The sequence below is a fragment of the Ovis canadensis genome, chromosome 16 (genome assembly GCF_042477335.2).
Source record: "Ovis canadensis isolate MfBH-ARS-UI-01 breed Bighorn chromosome 16, ARS-UI_OviCan_v2, whole genome shotgun sequence".
In the NCBI taxonomy this organism is placed as follows: domain Eukaryota; kingdom Metazoa; phylum Chordata; class Mammalia; order Artiodactyla; family Bovidae; genus Ovis; species Ovis canadensis.
In genome coordinates, this window is record NC_091260.1 from 23,123,429 (window position 1) to 23,143,478 (window position 20,050).

Genomic DNA, 20,050 nt, shown 5'->3' on the forward strand with positions numbered 1-20,050 from the left:
AACCGTATAACACCTTAGAAGAAAAGATGACTTTGGATTTGACTGTGGATTCTTTTTCTTTTGTTCGCCCCCGCCCTGACAGTGGATTCTTGATATGCTACCTAGAGCATTAGCACAAAAGAAAAATAGACAAATTTGACTTAGTGGGAATTTGAAACTTTACAGATTGAAGGACATTACCAAGACAGTGAAAAGGGAACTCTATAGGAGAAAATACTTTATACACCACATGCCAACAAAAATTATATGTAATTGCACTATGATTATATAATATATATAATTATATATTCATATAATGAATATATTCTTTCCCAAAGAAAGGCAATGCCAAAGAATGCTCAAACTACCACACAATTGCACTCATCTCACACACTAGTAAAGTAATGCTCAAAATTCTCCAAGCCAGGCTTCAACAGTATGTGAACCGTGAACTTCCAGATGTTCAAGCTGGATTTAGAAAAGGCAGAGGAACCAGAGATCAAATTGCCAACATCCGTTGCATTATCGAAAAAGCAAGAGAGTTCCAGAAAAACATCTATTTCTGCTTTAACGACTATGTCAAAGCGTTAGACTGTGTGGATCACAACAAACTGTGGAAAATTCTGAAAGAGATGGGAATACCAGACCACCCGACCTGCCTCTTGAGAAATCTGTATGCAGGTCAGGAAGCAACAGTTAGAACTGGAACAACAGACTGGTTCCAAATCGGGAAAGGAGTACCTCAAGGCTGTATATTGTCACCCTGCTTATTTAACTTATATGCAGAGTACATCATGAGAAATGCTGGGCTGGATGAAGCACAAGCTGTAATCAAGATTGCCAGGAGAAATATCAATAACCTTAGATGCAGATGACACCACCCTATGGCAGAAAGTGAAGAAGAACTAAAGAGCCTCTTGATAAAAGTAAAAGAGGAGAGTGAAAAAGTTGGCTTAAAACTCAACATTCAGAAAACTAACACCAAGGCATTTGTTCCCATCTCTTCATGGCAAATAGATGGGAAAACAGTGGAAACAGTGGGAGACTTTATTTTGGGGGGCTCCAAAATCACTGCAGATGGGGACTCCAGCCATGAAATTAAAAAAGGCTTGCTCCTTGGAAGGAAAATTATGACCAACCTAGACAGCATATTAAAAAGCAGAGACAAAAAAATAAATAAAAAGCAGAGACATTACTTTGCCAACAAAGATCTGTCTAAGTCCAGTTAGTCGCTCAGTCATGTCTGACTCTTTGGGAACCCATGAACTGCAGCACGCCAGGCCTCCCTGTGCATCGCCAACTCCCAGAGTTTACTCAAACTCAAGTCCATTGAGTCAGTGATGCCATCGAACCATCTCATCCTCTGTCGTCTCCTTCTCCTCTGGCGCAGTGCAGTCCATGGGGTTGCGGGTGTGCACAAGGTTTGTTTGAGCCCTCTGAGTGTTTATGGCGCAATGGGGTTTGAGTCTAAACGCGATTTCGCCCCTCCTCCCCTCTTGCTGGGGCTTCTCCTTTGCTCTTGGACATAGGGTATCTCCTCAGAGCTGCTCGAGTGGCTCCGCACAGCTGCTGTGCAGCTGCCGCTCTAGTGACTACCATCTTGCTGAGGCTTCTCTAGCCGCCTAGTCAAGGCTATGGTTTTTTCAGTGGTCATGTATGGATGTGAGAGTTGGACTATAAAGAAAACTGAGCACCGCAGAATTGATGCTTTTGAACTGTGGATTTGGAGAAGACTCTTGAGAGTCCCTTGGACTGCAAGGAGATCCAACCAGTTCATCCTAAAGGACATCAGTCCTGAATATTCATTGGAAGGACTGATGCTGAAGCTGAAACTCCAATACTCTGGCCACCTGATGCGAAGAACTGACTCACTGGAAAAGACCCTGATGCTGGGAAAGATTGAAGGCGGGAGTAGAAGGGGACAACAGAAGATGAGATGGTTGAGATGGTTGGATGGCATCACTGATTCAATGGACATGAGTTTTAGTAAACTCCAGGAGTTGGTGATGGACAGAGAGGCCTGGCACGCTGCAGTCCATGGGGTTACAAAGAGTTGGACATGACTGAGCAACTGAACTGAACTGATATATTCATAACACATTATGAATATACAATTATACAATGAACTTATATAACTCAAAAAGACAACACAATTTTAAAAATGGGCAAAGGAACAAACAACCCAACCTGAAAATGAGCAGGAGACCTCAAGAGACATTTCTCCAAAGAAGACATGTAGATAGCTAACAAGCACATAAGATGCTCAAAATCACTGATCACTAGAGAATGTGAATCAAAGCTATAATGAGGTATCACCTCACAGTGGTCAGAATGACTATCATCAAAAAGTCTACAAATAGACAAAAAACAAAACAAAAAATGTCTACAGACAGTGCTGGAGAGGATATAGAGAAAAGGGAACCCTCCTACACTGTTGATGGGAATGTAAATTGGTATAGCCACTGGGGAGAACAGTTTGGAGGTTCCCTAAAAAACTAAAAATAGAGCTACAATCCAGCAATCCCACTCTTGGCCACACATCTAGAGAAAACTCTTATTCTGAAAAGATACATACACCCCAATATCCATAGCAGCACTATTTATAATAACCATGACATGGAAGCAACCTTCAGTTCAGTTCAGTTCAGTTCAGTCGCTCAGTTGTGTCTGACTCTTTGCGACCCCATGAATCGCAGCACGCCAGGCCTCCCTGTCCATCACTAACTCTAGGAGTTCACTCAGACTTGCATCCATCGAGTCAGTGATGCCATCATCCAGCCATCTCATCCTCTGTCATCCCCTTCTCCTCCTGGCCCCAATCCCTCCCAGCATCAGAGTCTTTTCCAATGAGTCAACTCTTCACATGAGGTGGCCAAAGTACTAGAGTTTCAGTTTCAGAATCATTCCCTCCAAAGAAATCCCAGGGCTGATCTTCAGAATGGACTGGTTGGATCTCCTTGCAGTCCAAGGGACTCTCAAGAGTCTTCTCCAACACCATAGTTCAAAAGCATCAATTCTTCAGTGCTCAGCTTTCTCCACAGTCCAACTCTCACATCCATACATGACTACTGCAAAAACCATAGCCTTGACTAGACGGACCTTTGTTGGCAAAGTAATGTCTCTGCTTTTGAATATGCTATCTAGGTTGGTCATAACTTTTCTTCCAAGGAGTAAGCGTCTTTTCATTTCACGGCTGCAGTCACCATCTGCAGTGATTTTGGAGCCCCCAAAATAAAGTCTGACACTGTTTCCACTGTTTCCCCATCTATTTCCCATGAAGTGATGGGACCAGATACCATGACCTTCGTTTTCTGAATGTTGAGTTTTAAGCCAACTTTTTCACTCTCCACTTTCACTTTCATCAAGAGGCTTTTTAGTTCCTCTTCACTTTCTGCCATATGGGTGGTGTCATCCGCATATCTGAGGTTATTGATATTTCTCCTGGCAATCTTGATTCCAGCTTGTGCTTCTTCCAGCCCAGCATTTCTCATGCTGTACTCTGCATAGAAGTTGAATAAGTAGGGTGACAATATACAGAATCTCTTTCAGAATTTTCCACAGTTTATTGTGATCCACACAGTCAAAGGCTTTGGCATAGGCCCTAAATGTCCATCAAGAATGACTAGATAAAGAAGATGTGATACACATACACACAATGAGATATTACTCAGCCATAAAGAAGAGTGAAATAATGCCATTTGCAACTACACAGATGGACCTAGAGATTATCATATTAAGTGACGTAAGTCAGAAAAACGATGATAACATTTATACGTGGGCTCTGAAAAAGTAATACAAATGAACTTATTTACAAAACTAAAATAGACTCACTGACATAGAAAATAAATTTATGGTTACCAAAGGGGAAAGAGGAAGGAGGGAGGAATAAATTAGGAGTTTGAGATTAATAGACACCCACTATGTATAAAATAAGCACCTACAGTATAGCACAAGGAACTATATTCAATATCTTGTAACGATCTATAGTGGAAAAGAATCGTAAATATACATACATATGTGTATACACTCATACACAATCTGAATCACTTTGCTATACTCCAGAAACTAACACAACATGGTAAATAAACCAAACTTTCATTTTTTTTAATGGACAAAACGATTTAATAGACTGTCTTCAAAAAATATATACGGACAGCCAATAAGCACATGAAAAGTTGCTCAGTATTTTAGTCATCAGGAAAATGAAAATCAAAACCACAGTAAGATATAATTTCACACCTACTAGGGTGTCTCTGATTTAGAAAAAAAAAAAAAAGCTTGGAGATGTGAAGAAACTGGAACCCTGGTACACTGTTTGCAGGGATGTAAAATGCTGCAGCCAGTGTGGAAAACAGTTTGGAGGTTCCTTGAATATGAAAATAGAATTACTATCATTGATATGATGCAATAATTTCTAGGTATAAATCAAAAAGAATTGAAAGCAGGGTCTTAAAGTAACATTTGTGCATCCGTGTTCACATCAGCTTTAGCCAGAATAAACAGTGCGAGAATCCATCAACTGATGAATTATTCACAGAGCATGGTATATTTGTTGTTAAGTCACTAAGCTGTGTCTGACTCTTTGTGGACCATAGCCCACCAGGCTCCTTTGTCCATGGGATTTCCCAGGCACAACACTGGACTGGGTTACCATTTTCTTCTCCAGGGGATCTTCTCAACCCAGGGATAGAACCCCTGTCTCTAATATTGGCTGGTGGATTCTTTGCCACTGAGCCAGCAGGGAAGCCACTGTATCTACAGATACAGTGTGATATTATTCTAGCTATAAAAGCAGTGAAGTTCTGACACAGGCTACAGCATGGACGAGCCTTAAAAACATTATGCTAAACGAAAGAAGTCAGACACACAAGGACAAAATATTGTACGTATTCATTTACATGAAGCAGAATAGACAAATTCACAGAGATCTCAGTAGCTGGGAAGGGGAAGGAGTTATCTAATAGGTACAAAGTTTGGGATGATGAAAAGGTTGTGGAAGTGAATAGTGACGATGGTTCACAGCACTCTAATTCTATTTAATGCCCCTAAACTGTATACTGAAAAATGTGTTTTATCATAATAAAAACATTTGAAAAAAATGAACAAAATTTTTCTAACTTTGAAGATAAATATCAACACATAGATTCAAAAAATGTTCAGTGTCCCTCAAGTAAGATATAAAGGAAAGCACTTCTAGGCATTTAACAAACTGCTGAAAATCAAACCCATACTAGCAACAATCAGAAAATGAAGAAAATTAGTATCATTTACAAGAGTATCAAAAACACAAGTACCTGGGAATAAATTTAATGGAAGAGGATACCGTCTACGCCAAAAACTCTAAAACACTGCTTAGACAAGTGAAAAGTGACAAAAATAACTGGGAGGTGTTACTTCTCACTTGTTTATTTCCCAGGGTACAAGCCCTTTCTTCCATGAAGCAGGTGGGTGAGAGCAGTTCTCAAGCATTATTTACGTACAGACAATTCTTTTACTAATAACTAGTCATTTGTTTACTAAGAGCCTTCATTAGTCATTTTATTATTTTTATTAGAGTTTGAAAGTCACTCTATTATTTGGAGGCTTTTAACTAATTCATATTACTAAGAGAAATATATTAGTAAAATGTAAACTGTCCAATCAGCAAGGATTTACAGTTTCATGCTTTCAAAAATTTTTTATCCATTTAAAACCAAGAGTGAAAAGGTGGAAACACACATCCTAATAGTCATCTAAGACAGGTTCAAGCTTACCTTGTATATGGGTTTTCTCTGAGACTTGAAGAGATTCTAGGGAAGTTAGAGTGAGAAGCAATTCCTGTTCTATTGCACTCAGCTCACATTGGCTTATGCAGCACTTGGTGAAAGAGGCCCTGTACTGCTCAAGAGCTGGGAGGATGTTTTCAATAAAACCCCTGCTGTCGTTCAAGTGGAGTTCAATGTGCTGTGCAGCTGAGAAAACCTCTGTTAGAAACTTGAGCATCTCCTGATCTGCAGCACTGGTGTTAGTCACATGAACTTCCAGAAGGGGAATCTTGTACTGCTTTGAAGGAAGTTTCCAATAGCCAGTGCTGATGGCTGGTGGAGCATTGAGTCGCGTGTCATGAAAACGCTTAATGTTTTCCTGTTTTTCAACCAAACTCTGCTTCCATTCACTCTCAAGTTCAAAGGCAGAAGCATAGTCCTGATCTATAGTTGGTGCCTGGGATTTATCTAAAATTCTTTCAAGGGGCATATCATCTGTTTTGAATAATGTATTTCTGCCTATGGAGACCTGGATGCTCCTCAACAATAACAGGCTTTCTGGGTGGTCAAAAAAATACTGTAACTTAAGAACATCCAAACACAGGGTTCTCCCTTGAAGGAATTGCAAAATGAAAGGAGAACATGCAGCAACAGTGTTGCTTTGATACGCAACCTTTACAGCCAGAGCTAGCAAATGTTTCGAAGCCACTGAAAGGTAAGTTTGTGGAGAGAATTGCCACATCAACCTGAAACATTGCATCAACTCTGAAATTTCTGGATGATGCTTCAGATAGTCCTCATTTTCAGATATATTCTCCAGTGTCTCTTTATTATCCACCAAGAGAAGCAAATGGGATACAATTTTTGGCCCTGCCTTTGTTGAAGGATGGCTGGAGAGACAGTTCAAAAAATTGGCATAGGGACAGATAGCCATCAAGGTTGAGTTGATTTGTTTCAAATAATGAAGTCCCAAATCTAGGTCTTCTTGCCTATCAGAATCCAGGAGTTCGGTCAGCCTCATTCCAGCAAGGAATTCTTGAAATGCAGGATTTAAAAACTGATAGACTGGCCTCAGTCTCTGGGCTGTGAATTTGTTCATCAGGTACATGGCTAGATCTTCCTCTTCATCAATCCCTGCTTCTATGAGGTCCTCATCACTAAACTCAAAGCAAGATGAAAAAAACCCTTTCAAGGCTAGTTCACCGCAGGAGGACACAGTTGCTTTGAGAAGGTCAGCTGCAGTTTTGTGCTTTAAGAAAAGGCATTCCATATAGGACTTGAAAACAGCCACACTGTGAAAGGACCAATGAAAACGATTCTGAAGCCAACTAGCACAGACTGCTGCTACAAACAAGGGAGTCTTCTGAATTCCCTGCCAAGTTTGATTCATTCCAAGGTCAACCATCAACTTTCGCAGGCGGGTCAAATCACCTGGAAAGAGCTTCTTTAATATAGAAATAGTATTATAGAAAGGAAACGCCTTAATCTCTATGATTGTATCTAGGTATCGGCGGATGTTCTTGGCCCTATTTGTATGGACAGTGATCACCAAGCAGGTCCTTGACAAATGTTTTTTTTGAATCATCCTTGCTATGACTTGGGGAACTGAGCACATTTCTTTGTAGTCATCCAAAAGGAATAACACCTGGTTCTTTAACTGCTGGATGATGTTCCTTAGGCCCATTTCAGTAACAGATACATTTGTCTCTAAGAGTTGGTCATGAATAACACTGGCCAGCCCCTGCTCTGGCCTGGTAGAGCCAAGAGAGAGATAGAAGACCAGCCGGAACCTGTGTAACAAGGGACAGCATCCTGATGCCCACAGAAGAGCTATTTTCTTCAGGAGGATGGTCTTTCCACTCCCAGCTTCACCCTCCACACACATGACAGAGTTCAAGTTAGCAAAGACTTCAGGCAACACCACAGGCTCTTGCACAGGATTGGTGATGTGTTTTAAAGCAAAGGACAGATCACAATCCAGCCACTGGTCAGTGGCTAGACAGGAAGAGAGCTCAAGCAAAGACACGTGGCAGAAAGGAGCACTGGTATAGACTTTTCTCAGGCGCTCACTCAGGATCTCTGCCTCCTGAAACCACTGGGCTTCACCCTGGGCCACCTCTGTGGAGAAAAGCAAGGGGGCACAGTTATAAACAAATATTCCTATTATCCCCTACATACGGGACTTCCCTGCAGGGGGTGCAGGTTCAACCCCTGTTTGGGGAACTAATATCCCACATGCTGTGTAGTTTGGCCATAAACAAATAAATAATGTAATAAAATCCTTTATATACAAAGATATGTACACATTCATATAATCCCATGTGCTACCTCCAAATCCTTACCTGGCACTAACTGCTGTTGACTCTTCAAGATTGCTTTCACTTGTAGTTTCTTTTGAAAAGAAAATTCTCTATTAAATTAACATCTGTATAAGTGGGTGGGGCCTCAACTTACAATCAGAAACCAGACATTTTCTAAACACAAGCCACCCTCAAGTGTTTATGCCAGTTGCAGGGAGGAGTGCTACAAGTATGAAATAATAATAAGTGATCTGCAAACACATGCAAGTGTATGCTTCTGTGTGGTACCCAAACAGGGCATTCCTTGGGTGACATGAGCAGTGACTACTGACCAGGTGATTAGAATCAGTGTCAAGAGCAAGATGGACCCTCCAGAAACTATTTGGTGTAGCTTCTGATCTCAGTTATTAAAAGTATTTTAAATATTACATACCTGGGGTATAGGGAGATTAAGTTTCTTCTTTTAAAAATAAGTTATTAATAAATAAATAAATAAAAATAAGTTATTTAAGGGAGGTGGGGGGAGATGAGCAAAATTGGTGGAAGGGATTAAGAGATACAAAAGTGAAAGTGAAGTCACTTATTCGTGTCCGACTCTTTGTGACCCCGTGGAGTGTAGCCCACCAGGCTCATCTGTCCATGGGATCCTCCAGGCAAGAATACTGGAGTGGGTTAAGTCACAGAGATGGAATGTACAACATAGGGAAAATGATCAATAATACTATAATAACTTTTTATGATGCCAACAGTAACTAGACTTATGGTAGTAATCACTTTGTAATGTACAGAAATATCTAATACTACCTGGAATTAATATTGTAAGTCATATACATCAATAAAATAAAAACAGCTATTTCTATACCCCCAAATGTTTTCCTTCAATTTCATTTTCAGCTCACAAATGTAAAAGATGAGTCAAATGAATGGCAAATTACTCTGTTTTCTTTTTCATGGGATGACAATATACTTAATATACAGCCTCAAATAAGGGGTGTGTGTGTGTGTGTGTGTGTGTGTATGCATTAAATTGGTAGTAGCTAATATTCCAGAGAAATATATAGAATTTCTTAGTTTAAAGGGGTCATCCTATTAATCTGACCATTAATTAATAGATTGGTTGGTCATTTGCTTTTGTAAAAGAAACATATCTTCCCAGCTTTGAGAAAAGCCAACTAGCAAGTCAGACCTTACTGCCCTCCAAATGAAGATCACTGATGGGAACTAGGTAGCCTGGATGCTAATCAACTCTTAGGTCCAAACAAGTCTGGGCACCAAAATAGAAGGGACTAACTCTACATTTCATGAAGCTAGGCATTATGTTGTGTTTAATGTCGTATCCCCATCTGTAAGTAGCTCTTGATAGATGCTTAACAGATATTGGCAGAATTTATTGACTGATTTATTTATGATGGATCTTCCCTGTAGCTCAGTTGATAAAGAATCTGCCTGCAATGCAGAAGACCCAGATTAATCCCTGGGTCAGGAAGATTCTCTGGAGAAGGGAATGGCGATCCGTATTCTTGCCTGGAGAATCCCGTGGACAGAGGAGACTGGCAGGCTACAATTCGTGGAGTCCCAGAGAGTTGGACACGACTGAGTGACTGACACCATTTACTTATGATGAGTAGTTCCTGCTCAAAACTGTTCTTAATCACATGATCACACACTCTGAAAATAAACAAGGTGGCATTCAATACCGTTAACTCAGAAAGTTCATCATGGCTCTGAAGGTCTGGAATCGCTTCTGCAGAGGACTTCACACTCTGGAGAAACTGACAACTAAACACACAAGTTACAAGTTATAGAGATAGTTGTATGCAATTAAACCTTTGCTTTAGGTTTTCAAAAACACTGTCAGAGTTTTAGTGGCAAAGATTAAGTATAAAATTAACATTTCCTGTGAGTCTGTCAGTGTCTTTATCAAGCAAGGCATGTAGACTATGGCTCTTGGGAGCAGAGATGTAAATGGCTCATAAAGTAATGGTGAGGATAACCAGCCAATTTGGTGGGGTGGGAGCATATTTAACACTCATCCATGAAACCAACTAAGATGAACCTAATGGAAAGAAAACAGAGACAACAAACTCCATCTATGGATTCTGGGACAATGACAACAAAAAAGACATAAGCAGGAGAAAATGGTGAAACACATGTAAACATCTGGAGTTGACTGTAATGTTCCAGTGTTGTTTTTCTTAATTTTAACAAATGTACCAGGGTAATGTAAGATGTTAGTACTAGAGGAAGCTGAGTATGGGAATACAGGAACACTCTGTATTATCTTTTCACCTTTTTTCTAAATCTAAAAATACCCCAAATAAAAAGTTTATTTCAGAAAAAAAAAAACCTCCATCAATATGAAGACTAAAGAATGGCTCTAAAAACAATTTGCTGGACATCATGAAATTGGAATATGCGGTCCTTTCTGAATTCAGTTATGATGTTTACCTGAAGAGCCAAGGATGAAAATTCTACAGAGCTCTATTCACAGTCATTAACTTGGATAAATGAGAACTATAAATGTGAGTAGGTAAATGATAAAACCAGAAACAACTCTCTCAGCTTATTTTTATGCTGCTGAATTACAGGAAAGCAGGAGATAAAGCAAGGGGACACATCATTTTTATTTTCCTAGATGAATGACTTGGAGATGAGCCCAGGAATAGAAGGGTAGCTATAAAAAAAGCTAGTAGGACTTTAAATGCTTCTGTCCAAGGTGACTATACAGATAAACCCATCAAGGGAAAGGACTCTGAAGGAAGGTAAAATACAGACTTTTCTGTACAAATAAAGCCAATGAATTTAGCTGCCAGCAGACTAGTACTACAAGAAATGTTAAAGGAAGTTCTTAAGTTCTTCTTAAAAGGAAAATCATAAAAGATGGAAACTTGGTTTTACCCAAAGGAATGAAGTGTTCCAGGAATGGTAACTCATTGGGTAAATATGAAATATGCTTTCTCTCTTTCTAAAATGTATTTAAAAGATAATTGTTTACAACAAAGATATAACACTACATTGTGAGATTTAGAATACATGTGAAGTAAAATGTATGGTAACAATAGTACAGAGGATAGGAAGGGGAAAATAGAAGTATAATGTTACATTGGTTCATACATGATATGTCAATGTTATAAAATTATTTGAAGATGACTGTGATTTGTTAAACATGCATTATATAGATTATAGAGCAGGCACTAAAAAGGCAAAGCTGTACAGCAAAAAAGCCAACTATAGAGATAAAATGGAATATTGAAAAATAAATGCAAATCAGGAAAAGAAGAAACAAACAAGAGATGGATAAATAGAAAACAAATAGCAAAATAGTAGATTAAAATCCAACCATATCAATGATTCTGTTCAATGTAAATGTTCTAAACACTCCCGGTAGGAAGCAGATATTGGGGAATCTCTTGGTGCGCCAGCGGTTAGGACTCCTTGCTCTTACTGCCAGGGCTCTGGTTAGGGAACTAAGATCCCACAAGCTGTATAGCACAGCCAAAACACTCAAATAAACAACAATAACAACAAAAAAAGAAAGCAGATATTGTCAGACTGTTAAAAAAGCAAGATCCATCTATGCTGTCCACAAGAAATTCACTTTAAAGTTACAGGTTAAAAGTAAAATTATTTTGGGAATTCCTTGGTGGCCCAGTGGTTAGGACTCCATTCTCTCTGGGTTTGATCCCTGGTCTGGTAACTAAGATCCCTCACGTTGTACTCCACAACCAAAAAAAAAAAAAGATTTCAAAAAATATAGTATCATGCAAAAACTAAAAGCTGGAGTGGCTACAGTATATTAACATCAGATAAAGACTCAAGAACAAGGAGTACCAAGACAGATAAATAGAGACATTTCATATATTCCCTGAATAAGAAAGAGGAAAGGGCAAAGAATACACAAGATATGTTTCTGAAGAAAAAGAGCAAGGAAACTATGTGAGAAAATATGAAAATATGTTCAACATTATTAGTAATTAGATTGACAAAAATTGGGGCAATACTAAGTTAGTGAGGGAGCAGACAGAATGAAAACATCTATACCAGTGAGAATATAAATCAGTACAGCCACTTTGGAAAAAGTTTTGCATAATCTAGTAAAGTTGACTGTGTACATCGTATTACTTTGCAATTCCATGGCTGGTTATGTATCTTAGAGGAATATGAGCACTGGAAATTATGTCCAAGAAGGTTCATAGAGGCATTATTTGAATTGCAACATTCTGAAAACAACCCAGATGTTGAATCTAGAAGGATAAATTTTATATTCATAAAACAATATCCTATATAGCAATGAGAACAAGTAAATTGCAATTCTAACATAATTATGAATGAGTCTCAAAAACTTTATGGAGTAAAACAAGTCAGTCATCACAGAAGAACCATGCAGTATCCTTCCATTTACTTGAATTTATAGAACAGGCAAAGTTAAGTATGCTTAATGATACATATGTAGCTGGTGAAACCAACCATCTGGAGTAGAAGGAACAATTAACACAAATTTCAGAATTGGTGGTGGTTTCATCACTAAGTCATGTCTGACTCTTGCAATCCCATGGACAGTAGAACCTGGCAGGCTTTTCCAGGCAAGAATACTGGAGTGGGTTGCCTTTTCCTTTTCCAGGGGATTTTCCCAACCCAGGGATAGAACCTGGGTCTCCTGCATTGCAGGCAGAACTGAGGCAACAGGGAAGTGTTCCGGATTGGAGGGACAAGGATATAATCAGAACTTGGAAGGTAGGCACACACTAGCCTTCTAAGGACTTGATAACATTCAATTTCTTAACTGTAGCGGTAGGTTCATCGGTTTCTTTAATTTTCCTTTAAGTCACACATGCTTATTTAAGGGCATCCTAGTTTGCAATTTTAAAAGAGAGGCAAAAGATTCAAGCCTCACTCAGAGGACAAAAAAAAAAAAAGGCAGAGGAGAAATAAAAATCTTCACAAAAAAGGAAATGACAGAGTCGAGAAAAGGTCCTAAATACAATCAGACTGTATCCTAGTTTATTTTTCCAAAAACTAAGAAGACCATCTTCACTGTTTAACAATTTACTAAATAGTAAATCCAAATAAAGAAAAATGCAACTACTTCTGTGAAAACACCTTCAAAACTATATCTCTTGAGAATCTTAGATAGAAGCATTTAAGATCTATTTGTATTAATATTTATTTCTAGAAGAGCATTTACTAATTACAAAGTGAAAACAACAAAATGTCCTCTTATAGTTGAACATTTTTGAAGAGTTTGGTGAGTGAGAAATAAGTCCTCCAAAATGTTAAAGAGCTACAGAAAACAAATATTTAAAAATAGCCATTTCTTCATGAAATTTTAGAACCCTGGAAACAAAGAGAAAATCCTAAATGCCTCCAGAATGGGAAAAGACATTATATGCTTCCATTTACATAAAATATCCAAGAGAGTAAATCTATAGCAACAGAAAGCTAACTGGTAGCTCTCAGGCAGTAGGGTGTACTGGGGAGACAGGGAATGACGGCTTCATGGGTACAGAGTTCTCTTTTGGAAAAATGAAATGTTTTGGAATTCGTGGAGGTAATTGCACAACACTGCTCATGTACCAAATGCTACCGGATTGGGTACTTTAAAAGAGTTTGTGTGTGAATTAAAAAAAAAAAGTAAGCAAACATACTGATAAAACAATTATCACTCCCTACCAAGGCTGGAAATTGTACAGGGAGAGAAAAAAATTATTTACTAAAAAGCTCTGTCTTTATGAAGTTATGATAACATAGACAGTAATGTGAAAATAATGACTGAACCAAAACTGTGCTGTAACTACTGTGAGAGGAAGGCTAGATGGGAAGGGGGTTGTGAAAGCAATGAAATGAAAAAAAGGAAGACTCATCCCGTATTGTAAGGATGAGACACGTGAGCAAAGCCTTAATCAGAATATGAAATGAGGGGAAAATTGCTCAAATACATCCAGATTCGTAGATACTAAGCATTCATTCCACTTACTTGGGAAAAAATTTGGCGTGTTCTTCTAATGGGTCATCACCTTCCTCCCACTCATGCAAATATCCTCCACAGGAAAAACACTGGACAATGTCTGATTCACCTAGAAGTAAGCAAATTCGATCAGTGCCACAGGCCAATGTAGTTGTCAGGTGACACAGATAATAACCATATTAGCAAAACCCAATTACACTTGCTATCAGATTTTGTGACAAAGTTACAACTTTGTGTCACCAGTGAGGAAATATTCTAACTAGGGCTCTTCTCGCACCAGTGGGGTCATGGGCAAGTATCACTGAATGTTCCTACCTACCATGCACTCTAATCAAACCCTGTCCCTGTCCCCTCTTCATTCAATGGGGCAAGAGATTTACAAATCAGAGTGTGGAATTGAAGCTCCATGAAGGAGGAGATTTTTGCCTGTTTTGCTCCCCAATGAATCTCATGGACCTAGAACAGTGATTAGCACTTATTATGCACTTAATAAGTTATCTGTTCAATGAATAAATCAGAAAGAATATTATTTGGAGCTCAGGAAAATATATGTGAGCAAATATAGCCACTCTCATGTAAGTAAGATCGTGAAGAATCAGACACCTCTTACTATAGGTTTATTCCACTAGAAATAGGATCAAGTCTTTGTGTGAGACTCTATTTTTTGGAAGGAAATTAGCATTTGGATCTACCAAAGCACTGAACTAGAAACATCCTTGTTTCTAAGTGGGCTTCCGTGGTAGCTCAGGTGATAAAGAATCCACCTGCAATGCATTAGACCCTGGTTCGATTCCTGGGTCAGGAAGATCCACTGGAGAAGGGACAGGCTACCCACTCCAGTAGTCCTGGGCTTTCCTGGTGGCTCAGCTGGGAGTCCGCTCAGTAAAGAATCTGCCTGCAATGTGGGAGACCAGGGTTCGATTCCTGGGTTGAGAAGATCTCCTGGAGAAGGGAACAGCTACCCACTCTAGTAAGATGATGGAACATTCCTCATCTTCCTTCTCCTTTTGGACTCCAGCCGTCATTATAAAGCCAGAGCATAGGAAAATCTCCCTTTGTGTCTGTACAGAAAGAGGAGGTCCTAGAGCTTGCGAGATCCCAAAAGGGTGAGATGACTAGGACTTGTGGGTGACGAGGAGGTTCGAGAGGAAGAGGGTGAGGACACCACTAGGCAGAAGGTCCTTGAGTAAGGCTGCCACGGGGAAGAGAGAACAGAGAGAGCAAGAAGAAAAGGGGGGAGCACTAACTCTCCAAGTGCTGAAGATACGGAGGCATGGAGATTTTTGTACCAATGGAACACGCCTATTATCAAGTGAGCACTACACTCCCCTGCTCTGTACTGCTCGGTGGTATTCATGATTTGACCCCACAGCAGAAGTTCCCCCATGGACCTTCACCGTAATTGAGCGTGTGTGTTTGGTCTGGAGAAGGTCAGCAAGGTGCCCAGAAAGGATACAATGTCATTTCACCTTTCTATACCTCAGGCAGAGGTGAAGTTGAGGGGAACCCCCCCCCCTTTCTTTGCACATAACAAAGTGGAACTCCTGACAACCAGTAGCTAAAGAGAGAATACTATGAACCGATGGCAGATTCTCCATGCTTAGGAATTATAAAAAGGAATGTTCTTACTTTCTTTTCCAAGGAGAGTGTGGCAAAGACCCTCTATCCAGGGGAATTCTCCGCTGGTCCAGTGGCTAAGACCACGTGCTCCCAATGCAGACGGCCTGGTCCGGAACCTAGGTCCCACATGCCTCAACTAAAGAGCGCCTGTGCTGCAGCTAAAGATACTGCAGCTAAAGATACTGCATGCCACAACGAAGAGCCAAGATCCCACAGTCAAATTAATATATATTTTAAAAAAGACCCCTATCCACACTCCTAGATATCTCTCAATCTTCCTCAGTAACAGAAACTCCAATTTTCAGCTGGGCACATTGCTACCTGGAAGAAAAAAAAAATTAACGTCCCAGCTCCTCTGCTGCGTAGGTATGGACATCCGACTGCTTGGCTCTGGTTCAGGAGTGAGGGACTCAGAGTCACGTGACAGTTTCCAGAGGGGTGGGGGTAGAGGGTAAAGTGTATCAAGGCATGATAATTATTCTCAACAGAATGCTTGTATTTGCTGTTAGCCCAGACCTTAAGTTTTCAAGGTAGGGGCTTTACTACCTAAAGGCGGTGTGGAGAACTGGGAGAGGATTTATGACACAGAAAGGAAATAGAATATGTGAAGAATAATGAGAAGAAGTAGGGATTGTTGAGCCTAGTTACATACAAGCCCAGGACCATGAAGTGCATGTGGGTTTCACTGGGCAGCAAGGCAAGAGCTTGGGGCAGACTGCTGGCTCACCTGTGTAGAAAAAACCTGCTTTGGCCAGAGCTGCTGCTCCCAGTGGGGACGACGGGTGCCAGGACTTGAAAGACTGCAGGCGGAGTTCTTCATTCACAAAGATGCTGCCATTGCAACAGACTGGAATAAAAGACATATGGTGAGGCTAGCAAGCTTTGATAGGAGAAGGCAATGGCACCCCACTCCAGTACTCTTGCCTAGAAAATCCCATGGACGGAGGAGCCTGGTGTCCATGGGGTTGCAAAGAGTCACACACGACTGAGCAACTTCACTTTCTTTCTTTCTTTGTGTTTACAGATAGAACAGTATGTTTGAGTTTGTTTCAATACAATTGAAGGAGGGGCTTAGGAAAGGAGAAACAAAACCAGACTGACTACGTGTTAAATTGTTGAAACAGAATGGTGGATACATGGTGGGAATTTGCTATGGTCTTATTTCTGTATACTTTTTTAATAATAAAATATTTTCAAATTATCTTTTCATTGTAGAGCATCAGAATAAAGCAAGAGTAAGCTAGAGTAGCTTCCCTTCCTCCCCACATTAGTATCAAGACTTGAGAAAGGCAAATCTTGCTTGAAGCCCCCTAAAAAGGAGGCAGATTTATTTCTTGCCCTTTGGGTGTCAGCTGTATGGGGGTGGTCTCCATTAGACTGTCCACATTGGCCCTAGAGTTTGGGTCCTGTCTTCTGCACCTCTTGAGGATTTGAAAACCAACTTATGTGTCTATTAAGTATGGTAACAAAAGTAGATACTGCAAAATTCCTTAAGATGAAAGCTTGTTTCAGTACGACATTTAATCCCAGGATTAATTGGAATATGACTTCCTGTGCTGGAGAAGCTCCAGTCTTCTCCTCCAGTGTCTCCGTTACTCTCACGCTACCGTCACATCCACAGTACTTCTGGTACTTTCCCCACCCAGCAATTCTCTGCACCACCAGCTGGGTGTCCTACAATTTACTCTGACACTATCTACTCAGTAGCACCAGATCCTACAGATTAAAGGCTCAATCCCATAAGACTGCTCCCACTCCACTTCATTCAACAGAGTGGCTCACAGAACCCAGGGAAACACTCGTTTAGCAAAGGACATGATCAAGGGTACAGACGAACTGGGGGCTTTCTAGGTGGTGCTACTAGTAAAGAACCCGCCTGTCAATGCTGGAGACATCAGAGATGCAGGTTCCATCCCTGGGTCGGGAAGATCCCCTAGAGGAGGGCATGGCAACCCACTCCAGTATTCTTGTCTGGAGAACCTCATGGACAGAGGAGCCTGGTGGGCTACAGCCCATAGCATGGCAAAGACGCGGACATGACTGAAGCGACTTGGCATGCACACGTGTGCAGATGAACTGGCTCACAGACTGAGATCTGGGAGCTTCCCTCCCCATGGAGTTGGGATGTGTCACAGTGTGGTTGTGTTCACACACCCACAGGCTCCTGGATCCACAAACTATTGCGATTTTTATGGAGGTGTCCTCACATAGGCATGATCAATCATTAACTCAATTTATATCCCCTCTCTCCGCTATGAAGAAAAGGGATTAGAGACGAAAATTCCAAGCTTCTAATCATAACTTGTTCCTCCCAGTGACCAACCCCCAACCAAGAGCCCACCCAGAGTCTCCACAGGAGTTTACAAGGGTTTTAGGAGCCCTGTATCAGGGACAGTGTCAAAGATCAAATATTAGAACAAGAGATGCTCCTCATGATCTTATCACTTAGGAAATTACATGGCTTTTAGGAGCTCTGTGAAAAATGGGCTTAAAACTCAACATTCAGAAAACTAAGATCATGGCATCTGGTCCAATCACTTTGTGGCAAATAGATGGGGAAACAGTGGCTGACTTTATTTTTCTTCGGCTCCAAAATCACGGCAGATGGTGACCACAGCCATGAAATTAAAAGACGCTTGCTTCTGGGAAGAAAGTTATGACCAACCTAGACAGCGTATTGAAAAGCAGAGACATTACTTTGCCAACAAAAGTCCGTCTAGTCAAGGCTATGGTTTTTCCAGTAGTCATGTACAGATGTGAGAGTTGGACTACAAAGAAAGCTGAGTGCCAAAGAATTGATGCTTTTGAACTGTGGTGTTGAGACTCTTGAGAGTCCCTTGGACTGCAAGAAGATCCAACTAGTCCATCCTAAAGGATATCAGTCCTGACTATTCATTGGAAGGACTGATACTGAAGCTGAAACTCCAATACTTTGGCCACCTGATCCAAAGAGCTGACTCATTGGAAAAGACCCTGATGCTGGGAAAGACTGAAGGCGGGAGGAGAAGGGGACGACAGAGGAGGAGATGGTTGGACGGCATCACTGACTCAATGGACATGAGTTTGAGTAAACTCCAGGAGTTGGTGATGGACAGGGAGGCCTGGCGTGCTTCAGTCCATGGAGTCTCAAAGACTCAGACATGACTGAGTGACTGAACTGAACTGAACTGAGGAGCTCTGTGCCAGGATTGGGGGCAGAGGTCAACATTTATTTTCTATTACTTCACATTTAATTTCTTAATAGACCCTGATCCATTTAAGAATGTTTTCAAAACCATTTTATCCAGAAATCTTAATTGTTTTAAAGGAAATTCAATTAAGGACCCAACCCTGATATATTTCCCTATGTTCATTTATGTTAAAAAATTAAATCACCCCAGGAGACCAAGAAAATCTAATGAAATGGTTTTTTAAAAAATTACCATGGCACCACAAAATGAGGAGGAAAATGGAAAGATTAGGGGGAAAAAAGCAAAAGCAATAAACAACTAGAGCTTTTCCAAATAAGTCTGAGTCTTTACCTGATGCCACAGATGAATCTCTCTTGACCCAGGAATTCAGAAAATGTTCTCCCTGAAGAAAATGAAAACTCAAGCTATTATGTAAGCTACTGTGCATAAAATAAATAAGCCACAAGTATCTAATGTACATATCCAATATTCTATAGAGAATATATCCAATAAAAATTCTATATATTTTGGATATATTCACTATATATGTCTATATATTACATATATAGGTATGATATAGCTATGTATCAGGGGATATATCCAATATTCTACAGTGACTATAGATGGAGTATAACCTTTAAAAATTGTGAATCACTGTGTTGTATAATATTTTAGTTTCAGGCGTAGATCGACAATTTTTTTGTGTGTGTGAAGTTGCTCAGTCGTGTCTAACTCCTTGCAACCCCATGGACAGTAGCCTACCAGGCTCTGCCGTCCATGGGATTTTCCAGGCAAGAATACTGGAGTGGGCTGTCATTTCCTTCTCCAGGGGATCTTCCCAACCCAGGGATCGAACCCGGGTCTCCTGAATTGCAGACAGACGCTTTACCATCTGAGTATAGATCGACTGTACCTCAATCTAAAAAAATTCAAGTTACTGATTTGAAGTATACAACTATCTATGAACAAAAATTAAACGAACTCCCTCCTCCACCCTCTGCCTGTAAATTAGAGTTTAATTGAATTGAATGGCAGAGTTGTTAGAGAATTATTCCTTTAATTATTATATCTATTAATATTGACATTTTTTACACAGTGTAATAGGAAAAGAAAGCCTGTGAATATTTATAGTCAACAAGAAGCCTTTTCTGGGTCAGTTTTTCCAGAGATCCAACTCAAAAGCTAAGTTACAATAAGATATCACAGAGGTCCTTTGACTAATGAGGAAGGTATGAGATATAGGAAAGAAACTAGATTCAGAAGGATGGTTAA

The 20,050-nt window shown here is 40.2% G+C and overlaps 1 protein-coding gene across 2 annotated transcripts in view; it reads right to left on the reverse strand.

Annotated features, from left to right (window-relative positions):
* The window catches only part of NAIP (NLR family apoptosis inhibitory protein), a 42,700-nt gene that overhangs the window by 10,180 nt on the left and 12,470 nt on the right, over nucleotides 1–20,050 (reverse strand). For both annotated transcript variants that reach the window (XM_069556221.1, XM_069556220.1), the window contains exons 5-10: nucleotides 19,130–19,181; nucleotides 16,336–16,455; nucleotides 13,998–14,097; nucleotides 9,721–9,802; nucleotides 8,066–8,114; nucleotides 5,733–7,841 (exon numbers count right to left, since the gene is read on the reverse strand). In XM_069556221.1, coding sequence (XP_069412322.1) covers nucleotides 5,733–7,841; nucleotides 8,066–8,114; nucleotides 9,721–9,802; nucleotides 13,998–14,097; nucleotides 16,336–16,455; nucleotides 19,130–19,181 — 2,512 coding nt within the window. The remainder of the gene's footprint in view (nucleotides 1–5,732; nucleotides 7,842–8,065; nucleotides 8,115–9,720; nucleotides 9,803–13,997; nucleotides 14,098–16,335; nucleotides 16,456–19,129; nucleotides 19,182–20,050) is intronic.